The sequence below is a fragment of the Pithys albifrons genome, chromosome 13, assembly GCF_047495875.1.
Source record: "Pithys albifrons albifrons isolate INPA30051 chromosome 13, PitAlb_v1, whole genome shotgun sequence".
Lineage (NCBI taxonomy): Eukaryota > Metazoa > Chordata > Aves > Passeriformes > Thamnophilidae > Pithys > Pithys albifrons.
In genome coordinates, this window is record NC_092470.1 from 20,249,335 (window position 1) to 20,276,820 (window position 27,486).

The 27,486-nt window shown below is 48.3% G+C and overlaps 1 protein-coding gene across 2 annotated transcripts in view; it reads left to right on the top strand.

Annotated features, from left to right (window-relative positions):
- The window catches only part of SMAD3 (SMAD family member 3), an 83,340-nt gene that overhangs the window by 36,849 nt on the left and 19,005 nt on the right, over window positions 1-27,486 (top strand). For both annotated transcript variants that reach the window (XM_071568877.1, XM_071568876.1), the window contains exon 2: window positions 26,543-26,736. In XM_071568877.1, the coding sequence (XP_071424978.1) occupies window positions 26,543-26,736 (194 nt within the window). The remainder of the gene's footprint in view (window positions 1-26,542; window positions 26,737-27,486) is intronic.

Below are 27,486 nucleotides of genomic sequence, written 5' to 3' on the forward strand. Positions count from 1 at the left end.
GCCCAGGGATTAATGCCACCAAAGGTGGGCACACACACCACTCTGCCCCACAGGTGGCATTTCCCTGAGGAGGGGCTGGAAAAACTCCTCTTTTCCTTGAAGTCTGTGCAATGCTGAGACTCCTCAGCAAGGAGAATTGCTGGGATCCTGACAAGGAGAAAAGAGCCTTGCTGGAAAACAGCCTTTTAAAATAAAATAAATATTCCATGGAGAGCAGGTTGGCATCCCCATGGTGGGCTGGCTTTGAATTGTCTGCTGGTTTAAGGCACTTCTGATCTGCCTGTCTTGAGCTCCTTTGCTCTCTTTGCCTTCCTGCTTTCCCTTGGTGGTTTGCTGAGCTGTGTGTTCTCCTCGGGCAGGATTTGAAGCATCCTCAGGTGTGTTAAGAGCAGGAATGGCATTCCAAAGCATGTGGAAAATCCTGGTGTTCTTTCTGTTGAAGGAACCTTCTGTATGGAGCAGCTCAGACTCTGTGTGTGTCTGTGGAACTAATCAGGTCTGAAAAATGCACCTCCCTGCCCCTGCCCACACATGGGGTAAACATTCTCTGCAGAACCTGAGTGGAAGTGGTTTTGTCTTTCCACAAAGTAAAACAGAGTGATCTTAGAGAAAAAATGTAAGGAATCCTTCTATGGACCAGTCTCCATCCTCTGTTCCCTCCTCCAATATCCAGGACAGCATTTTTAGAGTGAGAGGGTAGAAATAACCCTGTTATTTGCTGGAATTTGGGATTTCATGGGGAAGCTGAAGTGCAAACCCAGCTGGGCTGGGAAACCTTGGGCTGGAATTGCTCCAAGTGGATAATCCAGTGAGTTGTTGAAGGCTCAGAGTCACTCCAGAGAGCACAACAAGCCTCGTTTTGCCCCTGCCCACACATGGGGTAAACATTCTGTGCAGAACCTGAGTGGAAGTGGTTTCATCTTGCCACAAAGTAGAGCAGAGGAACCTTTGAGAAGAAACATAAGGAATCCCTCTATGGACCAGTCTCCATCCTCTGTTCCCTCCCCCAAGTATCCAGGACAGCATTTTTAGAGTGAGAGGGTAGAAATAACCCTGTTATTTCCTGCAGTGGGCTGGAATTTGGGATTTCATGGGGAAGCTGAAGTGGAAACCCAGCTGGGCTGGGAACCTTGGGCTGGGATTGCTCCAAGTGGATAATCCAGTGAGTTGTTGAAGGCTCAGAGTAACTCCAGAGAGCACAACAAGCCTCGTTTTGCCCCTGCCCACACATGGGGTAAACATTCTGTGCAGAACCTGAGTGGAAGTGGTTTCATCTTGCCACAAAGTAAAGCAGAGTGATCTTAGAGAAGAAATGTAAGGAATCCTTCTATGGACCAGTCTCCATCCTCTGTTCCCTCCCCCAAGTATCCAGGACAGCATTTTTAGAGTGAGAGGGTAGAAATAACTCTGTTATTTCCTGCAGTGGGCTGGAATTTGGGATTTCATGGGGAAGCTGAAGTGCAAACCCAGCTGGGCTGGGGAACCTTGGGCTGGGATTGCTCCAAGTGGATAATCCAGTGAGTTGTTGAAGCCTCCTTAGAGTAACTCCAGAAAGTTTTGCCCCTGCCCACACATGGGGTAAACATTCTGTGCAGAACCTGAGTGGAAGTGGTTTCATCTTGCCACAAAGTAGAGCAGAGGAACCTTTGAGAAGAAAGGTAAGGAATCCTTCTATGGACCAGTCTCCATCCTCTGTTCCCTCCCCCAAGTATCCAGGACAGCATTTTTAGAGTGAGAGGGTAGAAATAACCCTGTTATTTGCTGGAATTTGGGATTTCATGGGGAAGCTGAAGTGCAAACCCAGCTGGGCTGGGGAACCTTGGGCTGGGATTGCTCCAAGTGGATAATCCAGTGAGTTGTTGAAGGCTCAGAGTCACTCCAGAGAGCACAACAAGCCTCGTTTTTCCCCTGCCCACACATGGGGTAAACATTCTGTGCAGAACCTGAGTGGAAGTGGTTTCATCTTGCCACAAAGTGGAGCAGAGTGATCTTAGAGAAGAAATGTAAGGAATCCCTCTATGGACCAGTCTCCATCCTCTGTTCCCTCCCCCAAGTATCCAGGACAGCATTTTTAGAGTGAGAGGGTAGAAATAACTCTGTTATTTCCTGCAGTGGGCTGGAATTTGGGATTTCATGGGGAAGCTGAAGTGCAAACCCAGCTGGGCTGGGGAACCTTGGGCTGGGATTGCTCCAAGTGGATAATCCAGTGAGTTGTTGAAGACTCAGAGTAACTCCAGAGAGCACAAGCCTCATTTTCTCTTGCCATGGACCTTGTGCAGTGATTGCCACCACCAGGGCCAAGATCACAGAACCCCAGACTGTTCTGAGCTGGAAGGGACCCACAAGGACCATCGAGTCCAACTCTTCAGTCAATGGCCCACACAGGGGATTGAACCCATGACCTTGGCATTGTTACAGCCAAGTTTTACCCGACTGAGCTGCTCTCAGGGTCATAGAGATGTGCCCTCAGCTTCATTCTTGCTCTCTCTGCTCTGGATCCTCAGCCCTGGAGGAGCCTTTTGGATGGAGGAGGAGGAAACGGGAGACCTGCTGGCTGGGAAATCCTTCCTGGGGCATAGGAAACTGGAGGGATGTTCTCTCTGTATCACAGTGACAGGGCTGGGCCTTCACACAGCCTGGTGCAACCTCCTCCTGGGGTTATTTTTAGGGGAAAGGCTTTTCTAGTTCCCTTTTCCACTCAGTGAAGTTTGGCTTGGAAGTTTTTTTCGACTGTTCCAAGAAAGAAAATGAAATGTTGACTTTAAGCACCTCAGTTAAACAGTCCCAAGCTGTGAAAGTGCACATTTAATAGGGGAAAATTCTGCTTTTAATGCAGTAGTTTGCATTTATGGGAAAGATAAACCCAGGCTGAGGTAACATTTCTCTAAGCCCTTTTTTTTTTTGGTAGAATTTGATCAGCGGTTTAAGTTCCAGGAACACTTCAAAGCAGGCACTTCTCATTGGCCATTTGCAAAATCACCTTCTGAGACTGAGGCTCTGGAAATGCATTTATTCATAGAATGTGTCTTGCATTAGTCCTCAGTTGGCCAACAAAATTATCTGAGGCATGTCTGAGGCAGCTACTAAAAAGCAACTTAAAAGGCATTACTGTCCTGGTGAAGATGATGCAACACACCCCAGCCATTATCAGTCTCCAAGTGAAATTAAATACATTCAAATGAACTTGTTCTGGAGGGATTTGACTAAGACAGGGCATTCAAAAAAGAGTTGCTGTTTAATTTATTGTGCCTGAAAGGGTGAAAGGCGAGTTTGCCCCTCCCTGCTGCTGATCCCAGGTTTGCCTGCAGTGAAGTGACACGGGATACTCCAGGTTGTGTTGCCTCCTCTCACACACCAGGCTTACAACTGTCAGGTCTCTGCAGCAGGAAGCAAAATGCTCAATATTCAGGATTTTATTCAGGTAAAATTTTGTGCAGGGCTTAGCACAGAGTGGGGGTGGATGTTCTCTGTAAATCAGCTCTGGTGGTGTTGCCTTGAGGTGCCTCAGACAGTGTTGTCTTCTGGGGCTGAAATAAGTGCTCACAAAAGAGAGTAGCAAAGACCTTTTAATTTTTATTTTTCAGAGCACTTCATTATCTGAGGGAATGTTTAGAGATTTCAGAGTCTCTTTCATCCTAACTGAGCAAAGCAAAGCTGTCCCTTCTGCAGGGCCCCCCAAGGAGATGCTGGGATTTTTGAAGTGAAATTAGAGGAGCTGCTTCAGCATTCCCTGGGTTTGTGTTCCTGGGATGGTCAGCCCTGCCCGCTCCCTGGAGCCCACCCTGGAGCCCCAGCCCTGCCTGCTCCCTGGAGCCCACCCTGGAGCACCAACCCTGCCTGCTCCCTGGAGCTCCAGCCCTGCCCGCTCCCTGGAGCCCCAGCCCTGCCCGCTCCCTGGAGCCCCAGCCCTGCCTGCTCTCTGGAGCCCCAGCCCTGCCCGCTCCCTGGAGCCCCAGCCCTGCCCGCTCCCTGGAGCTCCAGCCCTGCCCGCTCCCTGGAGCCCCAGCCCTGCCCGCTCCCTGGAGCCCCAGCCCTGCCTGCTCTCTGGAGCCCCAGCCCTGCCCGCTCCCTGGAGCCCCAGCCCTGCCCGCTCCCTGGAGCCCCAGCCCTGCCCGCTCTCTGGAGCCCCAGCCCTGCCCGCTCCCTGGAGCCCCAGCCCTGCCCGCTCCCTGGAGCCCCAGCCCTGCCCGCTCCCTGGAGCCCCAGCCCTGCCCGCTCTCTGGAGCCCCAGCCCTGCCCGCTCCCTGGAGCCCACCCTGCCTGCTCCCTGGAGCCCCAGCCCTGCCTGCTCCCTGGAGCCCCAGCCCTGCCTGCTCCCTGGAGCCCCAGCCCTGCTTGCTCTCTGGAGCCCCAGCCCTGCCCGCTCCCTGGAGCCCACCCTGCCTGCTCTCTGGAGCCCCAGCCCTGCCCGCTCCCTGGAGCCCACCCTGCCTGCTCCCTGGAGCCCACCCTGCCTGCTCCCTGGAGCCCCAGCCCTGCCCGCTCCCTGGAGCTCCAGCCCTGCCCGCTCCCTGGAGCTCCAGCCCTGCCCGCTCCCTGGAGCCCCAGCCCTGCCTGCTCTCTGGAGCCCCAGCCCTGCCTGCTCTCTGGAGCCCACCCTGGAGCCCCAGCCCTGCCCGCTCCCTGGAGCCCACCCTGGAGCTCTGCAAACACAGGGCCAAGGTGGGCAGCAGTGGCTGGCAGTGCCACAGGGCCTTTATCCCCCACTGTCCCTCTGGGGGCCGTGTCTGTCTGGCAGGAAACAATTACAGGCCATTAGGGGGAAATGCTTTTGCCAGCCCAGCACCTGGTGCAGCCACTGGATGCACCTTCAGCTCCTGAGTCAGGAACGCTCCAGCCCCAGCCTGGGTCATGGAAGGACCTGTGCACTGCTGGTGAGCACTCAGGCTCTGCTCCAGCATTTTATTTTATTTTATTTTATTTTATTTTATTTTATTTTATTTTATTTTATTTTATTTTATTTTATTTTATTTTATTTTATTTTATTTTATTATTTTATTATATTATTATATTTGGTTTTATTTATTTTTTATTTTCATTTAATTTTTATTTTATTTTACTGTATTTTACTTTATTTTATTTTTTATTTTATTTTACTTTATTTTACTTTATTGTACTTTATTTTACTTTTTATTTTACTTTATTTTACTTTTTATTTTACTTTTTTTACTTTTTATTTTACTATATTTTACTTTATTTTACTTTATTTAGTCTATTTAATTTTAATTTATTTAATTTATTATATTTTACTACATTTTATTTTTATTTTTAATTTATTTTAATTTACTATCTTTTATTTTATATTTCATTTTATTTTACTTTAATTTACTGTATTTTACTGCATTTTATTTTATATTTTATCTTATTTTTATTTATTTTATTTTAATTTATTTTAATTTACTATATTTTGCTACATTTTGTTTTATATTTTTTATTTTCATTTATTTTCATTTATTTAATTTACTATCTTTTACTATTTATTTTATTTTATTTTATATTATTTTATTTTTATTTTATTTTATTTTATTTTATTTTATTTTATTTTATTTTATTTTATTTTATTTTATTTTATTTTTGGCATCTGAAGGATTTGGCCCAAGGAAATGCAGTGCCACCTTTTTGCCTGGTTTCCACCTTAGTGCCCCTTGCCCCGGTCTGTGCTGCTTTTCCATCACACCAGGGCCATAAAGGAGTAGCTGACTGAGCAGCCCGAGCTTTTCCAGCCCTGAAATCCTCCTGTGTTCTGCCATCCTCCTGTGTGGGGTGTGTGGCCCTTTGGAGCTTTGTCCAGGATCCCCTTTCCCTGGAGCTTTGTTCAGGATCCCCTTTCCCTGGAGCTTTGTTCAGGATCTCCTTTCCCTGGAGCTTTGCCCAGGATCTCCTTTCTCTGGAGCTTTGTCTATCCCCTTTCCCTGGAGCTTTGTCCATCCCCTTTCCCTGGAGCTTTGTCCAGGATCTCCTTTCCCTGGAGCTTTGTCCAGGATCTCCTTTCCCTGGAGCTTTGCCCAGGATCTCCTTTCCCTGGAGCTTTGTCCAGGATCTCCTTTCCCTGGAGCTTTGTCCAGGATCTCCTTTCCCTGGTGCTTTGCCCAGGATCTCCTTTCCCTGGAGCTTTGTCCATCCCCTTTCCCTGGAGCTTTGTCCAGGATCTCCTTTCTCTGCTGCTTTGTCCAGGATCTCCTTTCCCTGGAGCTTTGTCCACCCCCTTTCCCTGGAGCTTTGCCCGCCCCCTTTCCCTGGAGCTTTGTCCAGGATCTCTTTTCCCTGGAGTTTTGTTCAGGATCTCCTTTCCCTGGAGCTTTGTCCACCCCCTTTTCCTGGAGCATCCTGCTGGGAATGGACATCCCATTCTCTTGGGTCAGGAGCTTTCTCTGTTGAGCTGTTTGCTGGGGGTTTAGGGACATCAGTGGCATTAGTGGGAACTGCCAGAAGACAATTGGCATCCTCAGGAGTCAGTGGTTTAGAGGTCTGGGATGGGATCCACTGGAATCATTCCGTGTGCAAATGAGCACAGAGGGATCAGCTGGAGAGCTCTGCCCTTCCCTTCCTGGAAGGGAACTCCAACTAACCAGTCAGGTTTTGGGAACCTGTTTCTGTTTGCCTTTCGAATACCCTCTTAGACCTCAGAACTTTCCATAGCTCTGGGCACATCAGAGGCTGGAGCAAAGATTGGACTGTCTGATGCTCCTGAGTATTTATTGTCCTACCCAAGGGTTGCTCAGGGCTTTGTGTTGAGACTGTTATGCAGAACTGCATTCATGATTTAAAGTTTTGACATCTATTCTTGTGGTATTGAAACTCCTGGAGTGTTTCCAGTGTCCTCACACACAACAGGGACCTATCCTGGATTTATGGGAAAGCTTTGAGACCGACAGGGAGAATTTTGATAGAAATAAAAGCCCTAAAAGAAAACATGAACTTGGGTCTGATTCAACCAGATCTGGCCAAACTGTGTCTGCTAGAACAAGAAATGGATCTTAACTCTGCTCTGGTGGAAAACTGTGTCCCCAGAGCCTCACTTTTTTCTCTTTGATATTTTACCATTCCCTCATTTGTGCTGAACAAAATATTTCCCCTTCAAGCCCAAATACTGTGACTGGGGAGGAGGAATGCAGAGTAGAATGTATTCCAGCTACCCAGGGCACTGCTGGTTTAGCTTTGATTTGTGCCCAGGGAAAGGAGACACCAACAGTGGGAGGAGGAGGAGGAGGAGGAGGAGGGGGAGGAGGAGGAGGGGGAGGAGGAGGAGGGGGAGGAGGAGGAGGAGTGTTCTTAGCCTTGCAGCCCCTGCAGTGAATCAGGACATCTCCAAGGGTGGGTTTCCTGCTATGAGTAGGACATGGTGGGTTTCCTGCCATGGGGAGGACATGGTGGGTTTCCTGCCATTGGTGGGACATGGTGGGTTTTCTGCCATGGGTAGGACATGGTGGGTTTTCTGCCATGGGTAGGACATGGTGGGTTTCCAGCCATGGGAGGACGTGGTGGGTTTTCTGTCATTGGTAGGACATGGTGGGTTTTCTGCCATGGGTAGGACGTGGTGGGTTTTCTGTCATTGGTAGGACATGGTGGGTTTCCTGCCATGGGTAGGACGTGGTGGGTTTTCTGCCATGGGTAGGACATGGTGGGTTTTCTGTCATTGGTAGGACATGGTGGGTTTCCTGCCATGGGAGGACATGGTGGGTTTTCTCTCATGGGTAGGACATGGTGGGTTTCCTGCCATGGGGAGGACATGGTGGGTTTTCTCTCATGGGTAGGACATGGTGGGTTTCCTGCCATGGGTAGGACATGGTGGGTTTTCTGTCATTGGTGGGACATGGTGGGTTTCCTGCCATGGGTAGGACATGGTGGGTTTTCTGTCATTGGTGGGACATGGTGGGTTTCCTGCCATGGGAGGACATGGTGGGTTTCCTGCCATGGGTAGGACGTGGTGGGTTTTCTGTCATTGGTAGGACATAGTGGGTTTCCTGCCATGGGAGGACGTGGTGGGTTTTCTGCCATGGGTAGGACATGGTGATGTTGCAGGTGCTGGAACTGGAGCCCCCTTTGCCCTCTCCGTGTGCTGAACCAGCCCAGCCCTCTCCCACTGCTTTCCTCACCCTCCCAGGATGGAGCAGGCTGGCTGGGACGAGGAGCAGGAGCTCTGGGGTGGGTGGAGGTGCAGCTTGGTCCCAACTCCTGCCCTCCTTTGTGCCATGGGTGGCCTGGTTTGTACAGTGGTGCCTGTTCTCCTCGGGGTGTTTGCAGAGCACAGACAGGATGTGTGCTGGGCTGTCTCACTGCATTATCTGCTCCTGCTGTATTTTTAGGCTCTTGCTCCCATGACAAAATAGTCAGTGACAGTGTGTTTGCCCACAAGCCTTTGAAGGTCTGTGAGTGCCTCATGGAAGGGCTCCCATTGTTTGAGGCTCAGCCAGCGTTTCGGCAGCGATGGTTTTGAGTGTCATCTCCACAGTGTTTCTGGAAGCCAAACTTTGTGCTGCTTTCAGTGCCTCAGAAGGGCTGAGTTTGTGGCAGGCTGAGGGCACACCAGTCCTGGTGCCAAACAAATTGTGGGCAGTGTTAGGAAGGGAGTGGGAGGTGTGTGTGGTGCTGTTAATGACAACCAACAGCAGCCTGTGGAGTTGCTGCTCTCAGGGGCTGCTCCTCAAGCGTGTCCTCCACATCAGCCCACACCCAGGGGGAGACACCTGGTGTTCCTCAGGTCATCCAGCAAAACAGGAGTACAAACTGCTGTTGCAAGTGGTGGAGCTGAAATGTGAGAAAGTTGTGCTCGAAGGAGCAGGTCAGAGACTTGTGGTGTGAAGTTCTGGGCCAGAACTGTGGAACTTTCCACCAGCAGCGAGAGAACTAATTCCCCAAGCTCAGCACATTCAAAGCCTGAATTCAAAACTCATCTTTTCCATGAGGTTTTTATTCTTTTTTCTTTCACAAGCTCACAATGGATAAAAATAAAACCTTAAGAACTAATCCAGTGAAGCTTTTTCTTCACTGAGGGGAGAGAGAGAGAGAGAGAGAGAGAGGAGGAGGAACAATGACCACTTTGTGTCTCTTGTGCAATATCTGGGCAGTGGGCAGATACAACAGAGGTAAAGGGGTCACAAAAACACGGATCCTTTGGAGCTGGATCTGCTGCTTTGGGTCTGGGAGGGACCTTTTGGTGGGGCTGGAACCAGGACAAAGCCTGTGGGCAACAGGGACTCAGAAGAGGGAAGAAGACAAATCTTGTTTTTATGGCTCATCTATAAATCAATTACCATTTGTTCCTTATTAATAATTTAACTGCCAAGAACGTGCTTATTGCTTTAGAAAAGGGGGGAAAAAATACAGGCTGTCCCTGTGCTGGGGAGCTGGCAGAGTAAAAGATGCAAGACAGTGCCCATGGGAATATCCAGAGAAAACTGTAACCATGGGCTGTATTAATTACTCCAATAATTCTGCACCATCTCCTCCCTGTAAAGCTTTTTGTCTGTTTGCTTCGTGTTCATAGTGTTTGGTGCCCTCAGTTTTAACAAAGAAATGGGCTGGGAAAGGATCATCCTTCCACCTCAGGAGGGCTGGAAGGGTTGTTTGTTCCCCCAGTGAAACCTGCACAGAGCAGGGAAAGGGGCTGAGGTGGGAGGGAAGGAGAAGCCAAAGGGAAGCAAGTGGGGATGTCCAGTGTGGGCAAGGAATTGGAGTGTGGAGAAGCTGCACTTGGGATGGGCTCTCAAGTGTGACATGATAGAGGGCTGGAGTGCTTTGAAGACAAGGTTCTGGGCTGGTTGAACTTCATACCTGGTGGAAGACACCGGACAGCTTAAGGGAGGAGTGTGATTGGTGGGTCAGAGTGATGATTTTAGCAGCTGTGTTTTCTGATGGCTTGGAGGAACAAGGTGTTTATCTGATGTGCCAGGGAGAGGAGGAGGAGGAGGAGGAGATTAGCTGGGATGACAGGGGAGTTGTTTTCATTGCTAAAAGGAGGAAGGGGCAGATCTTCACTTGCTTTAGGGGGTGGTTTGTTTGGTTTGTTTGTTTGTGGGTTGGGGTTTTTTTCCTTAAATGTTTTTGAGGAATATGTGTCAAGGTACAAGTAGTGAGGAAACCAGCAAATGGCTGGGAAGGATTTTAGAAGTGGTTGGAGCAGTGGTTCCAGGGAGAGGGAGATTTCGAGGGCAGGGTTTAATGCAAGGGTTCCCCAGGATGGGGATGAAAGTGGCTTTTCTGCCTCCAGTTGCAGGCAGTGGCTTTGCCATGACACCAGCAGAGCTTGGCCAGTGCAGCAGCAGCCTGGGAAGGTAAGGAATAAAATCATAATGGCAGGGGTTGGGTTGGAAGGGACCTTAAAGCTCATCCATGGGCAGGGACACCTCCCACCAGCCCAGGTTGCTCCAACCTGGCCTTGGACTCTCCCAGGGCTGGGGCAGCCACAGCTTCTCTGGGCACCTGTGCCAGGGCCTGCCCACCCTCCCAGCCAGGAATTCCTTCCCAGTAGCTAATCCAGATCTCCCCTGTGTTGGTGTGATGCCATTAAGGCCTGGCATAGAGCCTGAGTTGCTGGGCTGGCAGGCAGAGAGCATGGAGAGCTGCCAGTGCTCTCCCTTTCTGAGGGCAGCACCTCTGGCACAGCCCACGGCTCTCTCCTCCTGGCCATCTACCTGAGCCCTGCTCTGGGATCAGTTCAGGTCCCTGGCACAGTGGGCACTGCAGTGCCCTTTCCCTGGAAACAGCCAGGAGTGATTTCAGGGGGTTTATCTGGATGTTGTCTGCAGGCTCAGAGGTTTGGGAATGGGGTAGGGAGAGTGGAGAGGAGTTGGAGGGGCTAGTGTTTAATGTCTCATTGAGAGGGGGAGTTGGATCCTGTCACAAACACAGCAGACGGTGCAGACTCTTAGTAAATAGAGTGAGTGCTGTGAGGAGGAGGAGGAGGAGGAGTGATTGGTCACTGCCTGTGTGTATTTTAGAGCAATCAAATTGGTTTCATGCAGTTGTTTTTTGGAGGATGGAGTGGGTGTGTGGACCAAAGGCTGAGTCACGAGGGGAGGGGAAAGAAAACTGTCTTGACTTGTGAAATCAAATATTTGTGACTTAGCCCATTGTTTCCCTATCTCTGTGTCGTTTGTATCTGCCCTCACATGCTGCAGAGTGAGCAGTGCTGCTGGAGCTGTGTGTGGCACACACTCCTTTCTGGTCCATCCAGGTATTCCAAGGGGATTCCTGCCTTCTGGTCACCCTTGGCTCCCTCTCACTCGTGCCCTGGACAGCCCAGGAAGTATTTAGGGAAGGTGTAGGTAGTGAGACATCCGCAGTGCCCAGAACCTGGAGGGTGCTGAGGGCTATGGGTGAGTCAGTGGAAAGCCCTGTGTTGTCTGAGTCACTGCTCCTGCAGGGACCCAGCAAGTGCATTGGAGAAAAGGCCCTAATTGAGTGTTCCCTCTGTGTGCCTCATCGTGGTGGTTCAGAGGAGCTGGGTGGTGTTCCTGGGTCTCCTGTCTGCTGCTCCTCAGGACTGGTGATTGTGGCTTCCTTAGAAGGTTCCCCAAGCTTTGATTTGGGGTGTGTGGTGGTCTTGGTGTGGACCATCAAAGTGCTGCAGTGTTGGTGTTGGCTGTGCCACAGCTGGTTGGTGTCACTGTCATCCTGGCTGTGCCACAGACATGGACACATCTATTTGTGCCCTTTATAATTTTGAAAACGCTTTGGGATTTGAAAGAACTGAAACTTGTTTTGTCTCCTGCGGATTCCCCTTTCAGGGCACAGCAGAGGGGTGTTGGTTGGGCTGCTGTGGGCCAGGAGGGCACTCTCTGTGCCTTTCATTGGGCATCATTGGCCAGGCCAGGGCTCACAGAGGCTGTGCCAGATGGCAGGATGGGTACAGGACTGGAGCAGAGGAGAGCTGTGCTCCAGACAGCATGCCTGGCCCTTTTGGTGAGTGCCAGTCCTGGCATGGAGGGCACCAACAGGAGGGGCCACGGGGGAAACCAGGAGGGAAAACATCCCTTGTTTCTGGAATTCTGCAGGTGATGTTCCACAATTTGGCTGGCAGTGGCTGGCAGTGCCAGTGCCACACACCCCAGGTGCCTGTCCCCCTGTGTCACCTTGGCCTGGTTCCACAGGGGAACGATGGGAAGTTGCCATGAAAATCAAAAGCACCTTTCAAATGTGCTCTGGCTTTTTCAAGTACAAACTAATATTTACCTGGGAGTCTGTTTCCCTCCTTGTTCCCTCTCCTTGGCAAGCTCAGATCTGCTTCTGGTTTCAGCTTCATGTTTAAGCATTTATGCACTGAGGCTCCCAGGACGTGAATATCAAATATTCTTTGGAGAGAGGGAAGGGGGAGATGGCAACAGGAGAGCTCCTGAAATGGCTCTCTGTTCCTGAAATGGGAGTCTGGATGCAGGTGGTATTTTCAGCTGTTCATTATGGACACCTCATGGAAAACTTTTGAAAAACATCTCATTTGGGAACAGTCCTGTCTGCTCTGGTGGTTGAAAGGTGACCTGTTTTCACTGTTTTTTTTTTTCCTGGACTGATCTTTAGTCACTTCTTGCCTCAAACTTTTCTTGCTCCTGACATTTACGTGGAAATAAGGGGTTTATTTCTGTTGGTTGCAGCGTTTTGCTGCTCTGTGTGGTGTCACACAGATCTCCAGGGAGCAGGAGCAGAGAGAAAGCCTGGGCAGGAGGTGCCCTGTGCACACACATGCCCTGGGTCCTGCTGGCATGATAAGGATGGGTGACTGTGATACCCAGACGTGCCTCAGAGAGCTCTTATTCATGCTCTGCTCTCCCACACATCCTGCATTAGTCAGAGCTGAGCTTTGGAACCAGAGAACTAGACATGCTCACTCCCAGCCACAGCACTGGGGAGAGCTGGGGCAGCCCAGGGCAGGCAGGGAGGGAGGAGAGAGGGAGGGGAAGCAGCTCTGGGGGTGCTGCTTTCCCTCAGTCACACACAGGAAAGAGGATGCTGTGGAAAAACCTGATTTGGGAGAGCAAGGGAATTCTTCCTGCCTTGCAGCCTGGGGAAAATGCTCATCCCCCTCCTTTGCCCATAGTTTGTCAGTTTGGTTGGGGTTTTTTAAAACATGATGTGTAATTTAGGAGAGCAGAATTGGGCTGCCATGAAGAAGGTGGTTCTGTGGGCCAGAGGGATGGGCTGAGGGAGTGACTGCTGTGCTGGAAGGCTGCGAGTGGCAGCCCCAAACCCAACCCTTTCCTCTGCTCTGGAGAGTTGCTAGAAGAAAGGAAGCTTTCAGGTAGGCCACATACACAGCTTCCTTTTTGCTGGGAAGAGTTTTAGGTGGGGGGGAAAAATAAAAATACTTCAGCTAAAGCATTTTGCACCCCTGGCTCCCAAGGAACCCTCTTTTCTCATTGTGCAGAACCAGCAACCCCAAAGCCCTGACAGCATCTCCTCTGTCCCCTCACCCTGCTCAGATGTGCTGTGAAACCTGATTATGAGACACAAGTTTACAAAGTTGTTCCTCCAAACAGACACAAACTCGTTGCAGAATCTCAAGCCTCTGATCTCACTGGTAATTGCAGGCAGAAGAGACTGTAAAATATTAACTCTTGTGGCTTTTAATGAGGCATTGGGTGTGAAATGTGCAGCGTTCCCCAAAGACATCACACTCCTGCAGCTTTGGTTTGGAGCTGGAGTTCTCCTACATATTTGGTTTGGAGCTGGAGTTCTCCTACAGCTTTGGTTTGGAGCTGGAGTTCTGCAGCTTTGGTTTGGAGCTGGAGTTCTGCAGCTTTGGTTTGGAGCTGGAGTTGTCCTGGAGCTTTGGTTTGGAGCTGGAGTTGTCCTGGAGCTTTGGTTTGGAGCTGGAGTTCTCCAGCAGCTTTGGTTTGGAGCTGGAGTTGTCCTGGAGCTTTGGTTTGGAGCTGGAGTTGTCCTGGAGCTTTGGTTTGGAGCTGGAGTTCTCCTGGAGCTTTGGTTTGGAGCTGGAGTTCTCCTGGAGCTTTGGTTTGGAGCTGGAGTTGTCCTGCAGCTTTGGTTTGGAGCTGGAGTTCTCCTGGAGCTTTGGTTTGGAGCTGGAGTTCTCCTGGAGCTTTGGTTTGGAGCTGGAGTTGTCCTGCAGCTTTGGTTTGGAGCTGGAGTTCTCCTGGAGCTTTGGTTTGGAGCTGGAGTTCTCCTGGAGCTTTGGTTTGGAGCTGGAGTTGTCCTGCAGCTTTGGTTTGGAGCTGGAGTTCTCCTGCAGCTTTGGTTTGGAGCTGGAGTTCTCCTGCAGCTTTGGTTTGGAGCTGGAGTTCTGCAGCTTTGGTTTGGAGCTGGAGTTCTCCTGCAGCTTTGGTTTGGAGCTGGAGTTCTGCAGCTTTGGTTTGGAGCTGGAGTTCTCCTGCAGCTTTGGTTTGGAGCTGGAGTTCTGCAGCTTTGGTTTGGAGCTGGAGTTGTCCTGCAGCTTTTTTTGGAGTTCTCCTGCCCTGCTGGTGACTCACAAGAAGGAAGTCAGGGTTGTAAAACTAACACAGCTTTCTGTCACTACCCTTTTCACCTTGGGACACACCTCCTGCTCACTCCTTGGGGACACTCCAGGGTTGGTTGGGGACTTGTGTGTCATGGGCATGGAGGAGGGAAGCCTGTGGGAATCTGCTCTGGGATGGACCACATGGGAAGTGATTCAGGCAGGGCTGATTCATGGACAACTGGGAAAGCTCCTCTGGAAAAGAGATGTGGTTGGTTGGTTGAGAGAAGGGGAGAGACCCATCCTGAGGAATTCCAGAGAGGGTGGGAAAGCTCCTCAGGAAAAGAGATGTGGTTGGTTGGGAGAAGGGGAGAGACCCATCCTGAGGGATTCCAGAGAGGGTGGGAAAGCTCCTCTGGAAAAGAGATGTGGTTTCTTGTTTGGGAGAAGGGGAGGGACCCATCCTGAGGAATTCCAGAGAGGGTGGGAAAGGTCCTCAGGAAGAGAGATGTGGTTGGTTGGTTGGGACAAGGGGAGAGACCCATCCTGAGGAACCCAGAGAAGGTGGGAAAGCTCCCCTGGAAAAGAGACCTGATTGACTGGGAGAAGGGGAGAGACCCATCCTGAGGAACCAGAGGAGAGACTGGGAAAGCTCCTCTGGAAAGGAGACCTGGTTTGTTGGTTGATTGGGAGAAGAGGACAGACCCATCCTGAGGAACCCAGAGGAGAGACTGGGAAAGCTCCTCTGGAAAGGAGACCTGGTTTGTTGGTTGGTTGGGAGAAGAGGACAGACCCATCCTGAGGAACCCAGAGGAGAGGGTTTGTAAGGGAAGCTGAGCAGCCCAGTGGAGAACAGATCCTGCTCCCAGAGCTCTGCTGTGGGCTGGATCCCAAAGGACATCCCTGCTGGGGCAGGAGGTGGGATGGGCAGTGGGTTTGGGCTGTGCTGCTAATTGGCACTGGCTGTGCAAATAGTTAGGGAGTGAATTGCTGTTAAACCAGCTTGAAGAGCCATCTAAAGCAGAGCCAGTGGAGTTAAGGGAAGGCTTAAAGGGCCTGTGTAATTCCAGGAGGGGATTGATCTCAGCCTGGAGTCCCTGAGGTGCCTTGGAAAGGTGGGCACTGTGGAAGATTCACCCTGGATCTTGTTCTCCCTGCGGGGGAGGTCCACACCTGCAAATAGCTGCTTTTCAAATTACAGGAAAAGCAGCACCACTTTCACTATATAATAAAGAAAATAACAGCAATGAACCTGGAGTAGCCTCAGACTGTTCCAAACCAGATAATTGGAGGCTGCAGCACGGGGTATTTTTGGTTATATCAGCTATAAAATAAACATGTTCTTTGCCCAGGACCACCAGAAATGTTTCCATAAGAAATGTTGGCTTTGTCCCAGCCTGATAGAAGGGACAAACATTTGTCTGAGGAGCCAGTTCTGACTCCTGGTATTTATATGAAGGCTCTGTGGAAGGCACTGGGAATTGTATATATTGGGATGGAGAGTCCAAAGTCTTAAAAGTGGCATTTTTCCACACTCACTGTGATAATCCCTTTTGCTTTGGTAGCAGACACTTCTATTTGGGGCAGCAGCTCTTGGGGTGAGACTGGCTGAGCACTGAGCAGCTCATTAGTTTCTCTTCTCTTCCAGCAATTAAGAAGCATTTTCTTTTCTGGGCTCTTTGGCTCTGGTTTTGACTGGGCTGTATCAACAGCTGATGCTCATTTGCAAAACTCTCCTGGTTTCAGTGAAAACGGGAAGACTTTTCCATACAGTGTCAAGAGGATGCACATAGAAATTAAGTATTAAATGTAAATCAGTGTAAGTAGTGTGGAAACCAACAGAATAAGTGAGTTTTACAGCAGCTTTTTTGGCCTTTTTTATTCCTTTTGGTTGGTACCAGGGCCAGGTGCTCCAGTTACTGAGTCTACAAATAAATGTACATGAGCCTGACACAGATCTGGGCAAATAAACTTTGCTGGAGTAAGAAAAAGGACAAGGATTGCTTAGAAAAAAGGGGTTTCACTTTAAAGGCAACTGGGTGGGAGAGGGCTTGGATGTGATACATTCAGAAAGAGAGATTCCACTTAGATCCCTTATTCTCTACTCAGAAATGGCAGATAATGGGAATTGAGTCCATCATCAGCAACTTTGCTGATGACACCAAGCTGGGAGGGAGTGTCGAGCTGCTGGAAGGCAGGAGGGCTCTGCAGAGGGGTCTGGAGAGACTGGAGAGATGGGGCTGATTCCAATGGGATGGAGTTCAACAAGGCCAAGTGCAGGTCCTGCCCTTTGGCCACCCCAAGCCCTGCAGCGCTCCAGGCTGGGCACAGAGTGGCTGGAGAGGGACAGGCAGAGGGACCTGGGGGGACTGAGGGACAGGAAGCTCAACAGGAGCCACCAGTGTGCCCAGGTGGCCAAGAAGGCCAATGGGATCCTGGCCTGGATCCAAACTAGCGTGGCCAGCAGGCCCAGGGCAGTGACCCTTCCCCTGGACTCTGCCTTGGGGAGGCCACACCTTGAGTGTTGTGTTCAGTTCTGGGCCCCTCAGTTGAGGCAAGAGATTGAGGGGCTGGAGCGGGGCCAGAGAAGAGCAACGAGGCTGGAGAAGGGACTGGATGTGGCACTGAGTGTCCTCTGAAACACCTCCAGGGACAGAGAATCCAACATGTCTTGATCCAACCCCACTGTGATCACCAGCCCAGGGCACAGAGTGCCAGAGTGATCCCAGTGGGGTTGGATCAAGGGTTGGATTTGATGATCTCAGAGGTTTCTTCCAAGCCAAGTGAGAAGAGCAAGGAGGCTGGAGAAGGGACTGGAGCACAAGTGCTGTGGGGAGAGGCTGAGGGAGCTGGGGGTGTTCAGCCTGGAGAAGAGGAGGCTCAGAGGTGACCTCAGCACTGTCTGGAGCTGCCTGAAGGGAAGTTCTGGCCAGGTGGGGGTTGGTCTCTTCTCCCAGGCACTCAGCAATAGGACAAGGGGGCACGATGGGCTCAAGCTCTGCCAGGGGAAATTGAAGTTGGAGAGCAGAAAGAAATTCTTTGCAGAGAGAGTGCTCAGGCATTGGAATGGGCTGCCCAGAGAGGGGGTGGATTCCCCATCCCTGGAGGTTTTTCAGCTGAGCTTGGCCGTGGCACTGACTGCCATGATCTGGTAAAGGAACTGGAGTTGGACCAAGGGTTGGACTTGATGATCTTGGAGGTCTTTTCCAACCCAATAAATTCTGTGATTCTATGATTCTGTAATACTAGAATTTGTGTTGGGAAGTTTAGAACCTTGTAATTAAGCCTTAATTAAGCATCAGGATATATTCTGTCCTTTCTGGGGTGGGAGGAGGAAGGCCATGCATGGCTGGGCCTCAGGAATCGATCTGGTGTGCTCTGGTCATCAAAAAAAGGGGAGGTGAGAGGTGGAGGGGCATAAAATTACACAGTGGCTAAAAATAGAGCAGTGGGAGGTGGGTTTGGGAGCCCCCAGGGTGGCTGGGGCAGGAGCAGAAGGGGGGGAAGAACAGAGATCAGTAAAAAGTGGAACAGAGATCAGTAAAAAGTAGAACAGAGATAAAAACAGGTCCATCATGATACTGCATAACAGACCAAGATCCATGTGCAGCTTCAAAGAAATGTCAATTAAACTGAGTTCTGTGCATGCCAACAGGGCCACAGCTCGGGGGGGAGAGGACAAGCAGAGCAGCAACAATGGACAGAGAGTTTATGGTAAACCAATAAAATGTACTTAGGGCTGAATGTGAAATCAGACTCCGAAAAATACGGTCTCAAGGCACCTGCTAAAGAGCTCAGCCTTACTGGAATCTCAATAAATGAGTCATGCTGGCAGAATCTGAGCCTGCCACCAACTCCCTGCGCTGGATTCCTTCAGCCTGGGGGTGGGGAAGGGGAGGCTGCAGAGGAGAAGGGGCTGTGGGGGGTGTCAGTGAGAATTTAGGGACCCTCACCAGGGGTTTGGTGATTTCGGAGTTGCCGATTCAAACCCAGGGCGGGAGAATTACGGAGCACCACAAGAAATGCTCTTTCCCTTTGGAATCCTTCCCTGCTGCTGCTGCTGTGGGTGGGTTTGTGGAGCAGGTGTGGTTTCCTTCCAAATCCAAAGGGTTTGAGTGGGAATCAAGAGCAGAGGTGGAACCCAAAGTAGAGGTGGAGGTTCCCAGCACAAAACTGGGGTGAGCATTGATAGCACTGAGAGGGGTTGAATTCCTCCCTCCTGGTCTTGGCTCTGGCACAAACTCTGCCTTTGCTTTGGGATAATCCTTTAAAATTCCACTCTTTGAGGGTGGTAAAACCTCCCCTCTCCACAGAGGTGTGTTGCAAAACTCCCATGGCTGCTCATTGTTTTAATCTCCTATAAATCCAGGAGCTAAACAGAAGTATTAATTATTAGTTTCCTCTCTGGCAGTGAATTGCAAACCTCAACTTGACACAGGGATTTCCATTTCCAGCACTTGAATGTCCTGTGAAAAGTGCCCCAGAACTGGGAAAACTGAGCCATGCTGAGCAAATGGAGGGGAGAGACATGGCAAGGGCTCGGCTCTGGAGTTCCAAATGTGCTGCAGGGGGTGTTTTTTATTCCCTGGTGTTGGGCTGGCCAATGTTTAGGGCAAGCTGAGGGTTTTTTTCCAGCTTCTCCACGGAGCCCTGTGGGTATTGCAGAGCTCTGCACTCCAGGCTATGGAAAAAACACTTCTTTTCCTGGGATAGGACAGATGGAGGTGTTTAGGAGAACACCACAGTCAGAGGTGGTGGTGCATTTTAGATCAACTTGCAGCTTATTTGTGGTGGTTTTAACAACCAACTCCTGCTCTTGGTTTTGAAAATGCATCACTTTTCCTTCCTGGTTGATTTTCCTTTTTTTTTTTTTGTTTACTTTTTTCTTGATTTTTTTTGGAGTTTTTTGGTTTTTTTCGTTTTCTTTTTTTTTTTTTTTGTTTTGTTGGTTTGGTTGGTTTTGGGTTTTTTGGGTTTTTTTTTTGGTTTTTTTTTGTTTTGTTTTTGTTTTGTTTTTTTGGGTTTTTTGTTTTTCTTTTGGTTTTTTTGTTTGTTTTTGTTTTGTTTTTTGGGTTTTTTTGTTTTGTTTGCTTGTTTGGTTTTGGGTTTTTTTTGTTTTTTTGTTTCTTTGGTTTTTTTTGTTTGTTTTTGTTTTGGTTTTGGGGGGTTTTTTGTTTTGTTTGTTTGGTTTTGGGTTTTTTTGGGGTTTTTTTGGTTTTTTTTTGTTTGGTTTTGTTTTTTGTTTTTTTTGTTTGGTTGGTTGGTTTTGGTTTTTTTTTGGGGGGGGGGTTGGTTTTTTTTTGTTTTTGTGGGTTTTTTTGTTTTTTGGGTTTTTTGTTTGTTTTTGTTTTGGTTTTTGGGTTTTTTTGTTTTGTTTGCTTGTTTGGATCTGGTTTTTTTTGTTGTTTTTTGTTTTGTTTTGTTTATTTTTGTTTTGTTTTTTGGGTTTTTTTTGTTTGGTTGGTTTTGGTTTTTTGGTTTTTTTTTGGTTTTTTTTGGTTTTTTTGTTTGTTTTTGTTTTGTTTTTGGGGTTTGTTTTTTTGTTTTGTTTGGTTTTGGGGTTTTTTTTGGTTTTTTTTGTTTGTTTTTGTTTTGTTTTTAGGGTTTGTTTTTTTGTTTGGTTTTGGGTTTTTTTGTTTTTTTTTTGTTTGTTTGTTTTTTGTTGTTTTTCCTTCCCCCTTTTTGCACAGTTGGTGTCACTGGATCCTGGAGCTTTCAGGCCTTTCTGGCAGATTATTGGCAGGGCTGTGAGAGTGATGGGCTTTGCCAAGAGGAATGTGCCTGGAAGGGGAAGGAACGGATTTCTGGTAGATGAAAACTGGAGAGTTCCAACCTGGGCAGAAATGTTTGGAATAACTCACTGCTGATATCACTTTGCTTAACTGGCCTTCCTGCAGTCCCTGATTTCACCTTTCCTTCCAAAGGAGGGGAATGAGCCCAAGGAAGAGTTTTCATCCTCCATCAGGCTAAAGAGAGGCACAAAAAGCTCAAAGAGGAAGAGAGAAAAGAACAAAATCTTTCAGAACGTGGGGTGGGTTTTTTTCCCTTTCGCAATTCGGGATCTCCCAAATTAAATATGGTTAAAAAAAGCAACCACAAAACAAACCCAAGTGAAAAACCCCCAACAACAACAAACCCCAAACAACCAAAAAAAAAAAAAAGACCCCAATCAGGCCTGGAAATCAAATTCAGGTTGTGCAACTTGATATTCTGTTTACTCCTCACTCTTTGCAGAGAGTTGCAGAGGATTGTTTAAAAAATAAAGCTTTGGTGTTTCTGTCGTTCTGTTTTCTCCTCCCCTCCCTGTTTTTGCTAAATAAAATAAAATAAAATAAAATAAAATAAAATAAAATAAAATAAAATAAAATAAAATAAAATGAAATGAAATAAAATAAAATGAAATTAAATGAAATAAAATAAAATAAAATGAAATAAAATGAAATAAAATAAAATATAAAATATAATAAAAGATAGTAAATTAAAATAAAATAAATGAAAATAAATTAAAAATATAAAATTAAATGTAGTAAAAGATACTAAATTAAAATAAAGTAAATTAAAATAAAATCAAGAAAAATAAAATAAAAAATAAAATAAAATGTAGTAAAATGTAGTAAATTAAAGTAAAATAAAATGGAATATAAAAGATAGTAAAAGATAGTAAATTAAAATGAATTAAAGTAAATAAAAATAAAAATAAAATGTAGTAAAATAAAGTGAAATATAAAATAAAAGATAGTAAATGAAAATAAATGAAAATAAAAAATAAAATCTAGTAAAAGATAGTACATTAAAATAAAATTAAAAATTAATTAAATGAAAATTAAATAAAATAAAGTAAAATAAAGTAAAATATAGTAAAATAAAATATAGTAAAATAAAAAGTAAAATAAAGTAAAAGAAAGTAAAATATAGTAAAATAAAATATAGTAAAATAAAAAGTAAAATAAAGTAAAATATAGTAAAATAAAATAAAAAGTAAAATAAAATAAAAAGGAAAATAAAAATAAATGAAAATAAAAAATTTCAATGGGCTTTTTGAGCAGCACTTGGACAGTTGGAGCAGCAGCTCCTTGTGTTGAACTTCCCTAGTAAATAAATGGCTTGGAGCAACATAAATAAGGATGGGTTGGTGCTAAAGGTGCTTTCCTGGTGGTCTCGTGGGCACCTCATGGTGTGGAGACTCTCGTTGTGTCCCACCCAAAGGTGCTGCTTTTGGAGAGAACCAGCCCTGAATTCATGGCCTGAGAACGTTGATATGTTGAAAAGAAACCCTGTGAATTATCTGGAACAATAAATGCCTCAGGTCAGGTGTGCAGGGAGAGCTGCTCGGCACAGGAGGTTCAAAGGCAGGAAAAATGTAATTCCCAGTGGGAATTGTGGTGCTGAGACCCTCACTGTAGTGAAGCCAGGCCATGCTGAGCCTTTGGGGGGCCTGGGGAGGGATCCAGGGTCTGTCTGGGCTCCAGGGCAGGGCCAGCAAAGCAGAGAATTATTGGGGGGCCATTGTTTGTTGTCACATTGCTGTGCCCGGGGAGGGGACAGGGCTGGGGACACCCCCGGGGCCAGCCCAGCCTTGGGCCTCTGATCTCAGCCCCATCCCAGCCTCAACTGCCCCTGGGGCTGGAGCAAATACCCCTGAGGGGGAGGAAAATAGTCCTGAGGGGGAGGAAAATACACCTGAGGTGGGGGGAAATAATCCTGAGGGGGAGGAAAATAGTCCTGAGGGGGAGGAACATATTCCTGAGGGGGAGGAAAATAATCCTGAGGGGGAAGAAAATAATCCTGAGGGGGAGGAAAATAGTCCTGAGGGGGAGGAACATATTCCTGAGGGGGAGGAAAATAATCCTGAGGGGGAGGAAAATACACCTGAGGTGGGGGGAAATAATCCTGAGGGGGAGGAAAATAATCCTGAGGGGGAGGAACATATTCCTGAGGGGGGGGGGAAATAATCCTGAGGTGGGGGGAAATACTCCTGAGGGGGAGGAAAATAGTCCTGAGGGGGAGGAAAATAGTCCTGAGGGGGAGGAAAATAGTCCTGAGGGGGAGGAAAATAATCCTGAGGGGGAGGAAAATACACCTGAGGTGGGGGGAAGTAATCCTGAGGTGGGGGGAAATAATCCTGAGGGGGAGGAACATATTCCTGAGGGGGAGGAAAATAGTCCTGAGGGGGAGGAAAATAATCCTGAGGGGGAGGAAAATACACCTGAGGTGGGGGGAAAAATAATCTCTGAGGGGGAGGAAAATACTCCTGAAGGGGAGGAAAATAGTCCTGAGGGTGAGGAAAATACACCTGAGGGCTGAGGAAAATTGAGTCAAATACATCTTGAGGGCTGAGGAAAATGCCCCTTGAGGGTGAGGAAAATACTCGTGGAGGGTGAGGAAAATAGGCCTTGAGGGCTGAGGAAAATTGAGTAAAATACACCTGGAGGGCTGAGGAAAATATTCCTTGAGGCTTGAGGAAAATACTCCTTGAGGGTTGTGGAAAATACACCTGAAAGGTGAGGAAAATATTCCTTGAGGGTTGAGGAAAATGCCCCATGAGGGTGAGTAAAATACTCTTGGAGGGCTGAGGAAAATAGGCCTTGAGGGTTGAGGAAAATACACCTGGAGGGTTGAGGAAAATTGAGGAAAATACTCCCTGAGGGTTGAGGAAAATAATCCCTGAGGGGGAGGAAAATATTCCTGAGGGTGAGGAAAATACACCTGAGGGCTGAGGAAAATTGAGTCAAATACATCTTGAGGGGTGAGGAAAATGCCCCTTGAGGGTGAGGAAAATACTCTTGGAGAGTGAGGAAAATATTCCTTGAGGGTTGAGGAAAATACACCTGGAGGGTTGAGGAAAATTGAGTAAAATACTCCCTGAGGACTGAGGAAAATACTCCCTGAGGGCTGAGGAAAATACTCCCTGAGGGCTGAGGAAAATGCTCCCTGAGGGCTGAGGAAATTACTCTGTGAGGGTTGAGGAAAATAATCCCTGAGGGTGAGGAAAATACACCTGGAGGATTGAGGAAAATACACCTGGAAGGTGAGGAAAATACTCCCTGAGAGTGAGTAAAATACTCCTGGAGGGTGAGGAAAATAGGCCTTGAGGGCTGAGGAAAATACACCTGGAGGGCTGAGGAAAATAATCCCTGAAGGTTGAGGAAAATACTCCCTGAGGGTGAGGAAAATTGAGTAAAATACACCTGGAGGGCTGAGGAAAATACTCCTTGAGGGTGAGGAAAGTATTCCTGAGGGTGAGGAAACTCCTCCTGAGGGTGCAGCAGGAGGAGCCCCAGCTGGTCCTTCCCAAGAACATTCAGACAATGTTGTTTTGTCCCCAGTCCCTTCATGGAGAGCACGAGGGGAGATTTCACAACCAGAAAAACACAATTAACCCCCAGGGCTTTGAGGAAATGTCATTTCTTTTACCTTGTCTCCTTCTCGAGGGGAGAGGGGAGGTGGTTGTGTTTGAAAATGAAACACGTGGCTGTGTCATTTTAAGAAGGCTTTTTTAGATGAGATTGTAGAGAATTCCATTTCTTTGGACATCTGGACAGTCAGAACTCCTGCCTTGGGGTGGTGGGAACTGCTCTTTACCCTCCAGCTGACTGGGGAGTTTGTGGCTGGGATGGAGAGTTTCTTCTGTCCTGGTAAATGTGTCTCCTCCTGGATACTTGGAATAATCTCTCTGAGTCTCCTCTTTTCTCCTCCTTTGGGTCCCAGATCTCCTGCCAAGCAGGCAAAGATGTTTGAAAGGAGGACAAAGAGAATCACTCCTGGTTTGTTCCTTCTCTCAGCCTCTTCTTTTTGTCAAATTACTGAATATTCTCACACTTTTGATACATATTTTTAATTTTTTTCCCAACCTGATTAGCTTTGAGGTCACATAAGTCCAGTCTTGGTTCTCTTGGAATCAACACCACAATTCCCACTTTCCCCAGAAGTTCAGGGGTTGACATTGGTGTTCTCCTTGTGAATATTCCACCTGGGTAGACCCAATTTTGGCTTTTCTGTCCTCAGGAGGGCAGGACATGGCTTGAACCAGCTGCATTTTGCCTGCAGTGATTCCATGAGGTTTGTGTGATACCAAACCGTGCCAGGGAAGCTTTGGGGAAAACTCTCTTAGGGCAGCCAAGACTGGAGCAGCCTCTTGGAAGAATTGTTTGTGTGTTTTGGGTTGGGTTTGTTTTGTTTTTCTAGCTTGGCTGCCAACACAAAGAACCAAGGGAAATAATTCTGAGTAAAATTGCATTTTTCTTGATTTTTTTTTTTCTTTGACAAAATAGAGAAATATTTCCTTTCACCCAAGCCCTCAAGTGTTTCATTTGGGTTATTAAGTGAGGGAAATGAAGGGTTGGACTTCAGAGCAAGTGCCTGGAGCAGTTCTTGTTCCTTCAGGATGGAGGAGAAGACCCTGCTCTGCTGGAAAGGGGTTGAACACACTGGCCTTGCTCCCAGGAAGGTTTCCTGGGAAGAGGCTGCTCAGGGGTGGGCACAGGACAGGTGAAAAATGAGACACAGGAGATGTAAAAATAAAAGTAAGCAATGCTGGAAAAACTGTAATTTGCTCTCAGGCTGCAGTTTGGCAAATTAAACTGGAAGCTACAAACTGGTTTTTTGTAGTGCTCCTATATAGATAAAGCAGAGAACTTTAAAGAAAAGGTTTGTGCACCAGTTCTGGATGACTTTGTCCCAGTGAAAACTCAATATTGTGTTTCAGAGTCCAGTTTGATCAACACTTAGTGGAAGATGTAACCTTGAAATGCACAGCAGGAGTTTGAGAGCTGGGCAAAGCCCTGTTTAAGAAGAACCACTAAATCAGTGTATTGGGACTTGCTGCAGCTTTTGGCTCTGCCTCCAAAAGAACCACAAAATTAGTAAATCCAGAGCAGGGCTGTGGAACAAACATCATTGCCCAGAGAAGCTGTGGCTGCCCCATCCCTGGGAGTGTCCAAGGCCAGGTTGGACAGGGCTTGGAGCAACCTGGGATAGGGGAAAGTGTCCCTGCCCATGGCAGGGGGTGGCACTGGGTGGGCTTTAAGGTGCCTTCCAACCCAAACCATTCCAGGATTCTCTTCCTTCCCTACCCATGGTGGTATGAGATGATCTTTAATTCCTTTCCACCCCAAGCCAGTGTGTGATTCCATGATTGTCCAGTTTTTGGTGGCACTGGGGTGGAATGAGATGATCTTTAATTCCTTTCCAACCCAAACCATTCCAGGATTCTATTCCTTCCCTACCCATGGTAGGGAGGTGGCATGAGATGATCTTTAAGTCCCTCCCACCCCAAGCCAGTGTGTGATTCCATGATTGTCCAGTCTTTGGAAGCACCAGGGTGGAATGAGATGATCTTTAAGTCCCTCCCACCCCAAGCCAGTGTGTGAGTCCATGATTGTCCAGTTTTTGGTGGCACCAGGGTGGAATGAGATGATCTTTAAGTCCTTTCCAACCCAAACCATTCTAGGATTCTCTTCCTTCCCTACCCATGGTGGTATGAGATGATCTTTAAGTCCCTCCCACCCTGAGCCAGTGTGTGAGTCCATGATTGTCCAGTCTTTGGAGGCACCAGGGTGGAATGAGATGATCTTTAATTCCTTTCCACCCCAAGCCAGTGTGTGATTCCATGATTGTCCAGTCTTTGGAGGCACCAGGGTGGGGTGAGATGATCTTTAAGTCCCTCCCACCCCAAGCCAGGGTGTGATTCCCTGGTTTTCTGGTCTTTGTAGGCACCAGGGTGGAATGAGATGAGCTTTAAGATCCCTCCCACCCTGAGCCAATGTGTGATTCCATGATTGTCCAGTCTTTGGAGGTGCCAACGTGGCATGAGATGATCTTTAATTCCTTTCCACCCCAAGCCAGTGTGTGAGTAGTGCATGATTGTCCACTCTTTGGAGGTGCCAACGTGGCATGAGATGATCTTTAAGTCCCTCTCACTCCAAGCCAGTGTGTGAGTCCATGATTGTCCACTCTTTGGAGGCACCAGGATGGCATGAGATGATCTTTAAGTCCCTCCCACCCCAAGCCAGCGTGTGAGTCCCTGATTTTGCAGTTTTTGGAGGCACCTCCTTGGCTGAGGGCTGGGAGCAGCCCGGTGACATCGTGTCGGGGTAGAGCCACCCGTGGGTCCATTCCAGGCTAACTGCTGCCCTGCCTGTGCCCTGTGTGCTGCAGGTCCCTGGATGGCAGGCTCCAGGTGTCCCACAGGAAGGGGCTGCCCCACGTCATCTACTGCCGCCTGTGGCGCTGGCCCGACCTGCACAGCCACCACGAGCTGCGCGCCATGGAGATGTGCGAGTTCGCCTTCAACATGAAGAAGGACGAAGTCTGTGTCAACCCCTACCACTACCAGAGGGTGGAGACCCCAGGTACTGCCAGGGCCGTGCCAGGCCTGCCCCTCTCCCTCCGGGCACCGGGGATTCCCAAGTGCCTTTGGGGGTTTTAAAGCCAAAGTGTGTTTATTATTAGTGATAATCCCTTACTGTAATAATTTATGAGTCTGCACTTCAGGGGGAATGTCCTTGGGATTGAGGAGATCCCATTGGGCAGAGTGTGTTGGTGCCAGGCTCCTGCTGGGCACTGTGTGCACATAAACAACTCACGTGTGCAGTTGTGGCAGCATTCTGGGCATCCCTGAGTGCTGGTGTGAAATTAGGGATAAACCCACTGTGAAGTGGGTCTAAGAATGGCTCCCAACACAACTGAAATTCCTGTTCTGGAGCTTCCTCCTGCCTCTGGCAAGGACTTTGAGCTGGAGCTGCAGCAACTTGTGCCAGCAAAGCCCCTTGGGATGTTTGGGTGATCCCACCTTGCTGTTCCATTGTGTGTGAAACCCCTTCCCTCTGAACCACCTTCTCCCCAGTGGGGTTTCCTGCAGACCTGTGGCTGTGCCTGGGAAGGGGCAGGGTGTGGCTGCAGTTCTGAGCCTCCCACCGCAGCTGGGGGAGCAGACACCACCTGTGCCTGCTGTTATTGCTGAAGGCAGCACCACCTCCTGCCCCTCAGTGAGCCCCTCTGAGTGCCATGTGCTGAAGGGTGGATCTCCAGCCTGGTCTCTCCTTGTTTCTGGGGGTGCAGTGCCCTGTCTGGGCCCTGCTGTGTTTGCCCCCGTGTTTGCC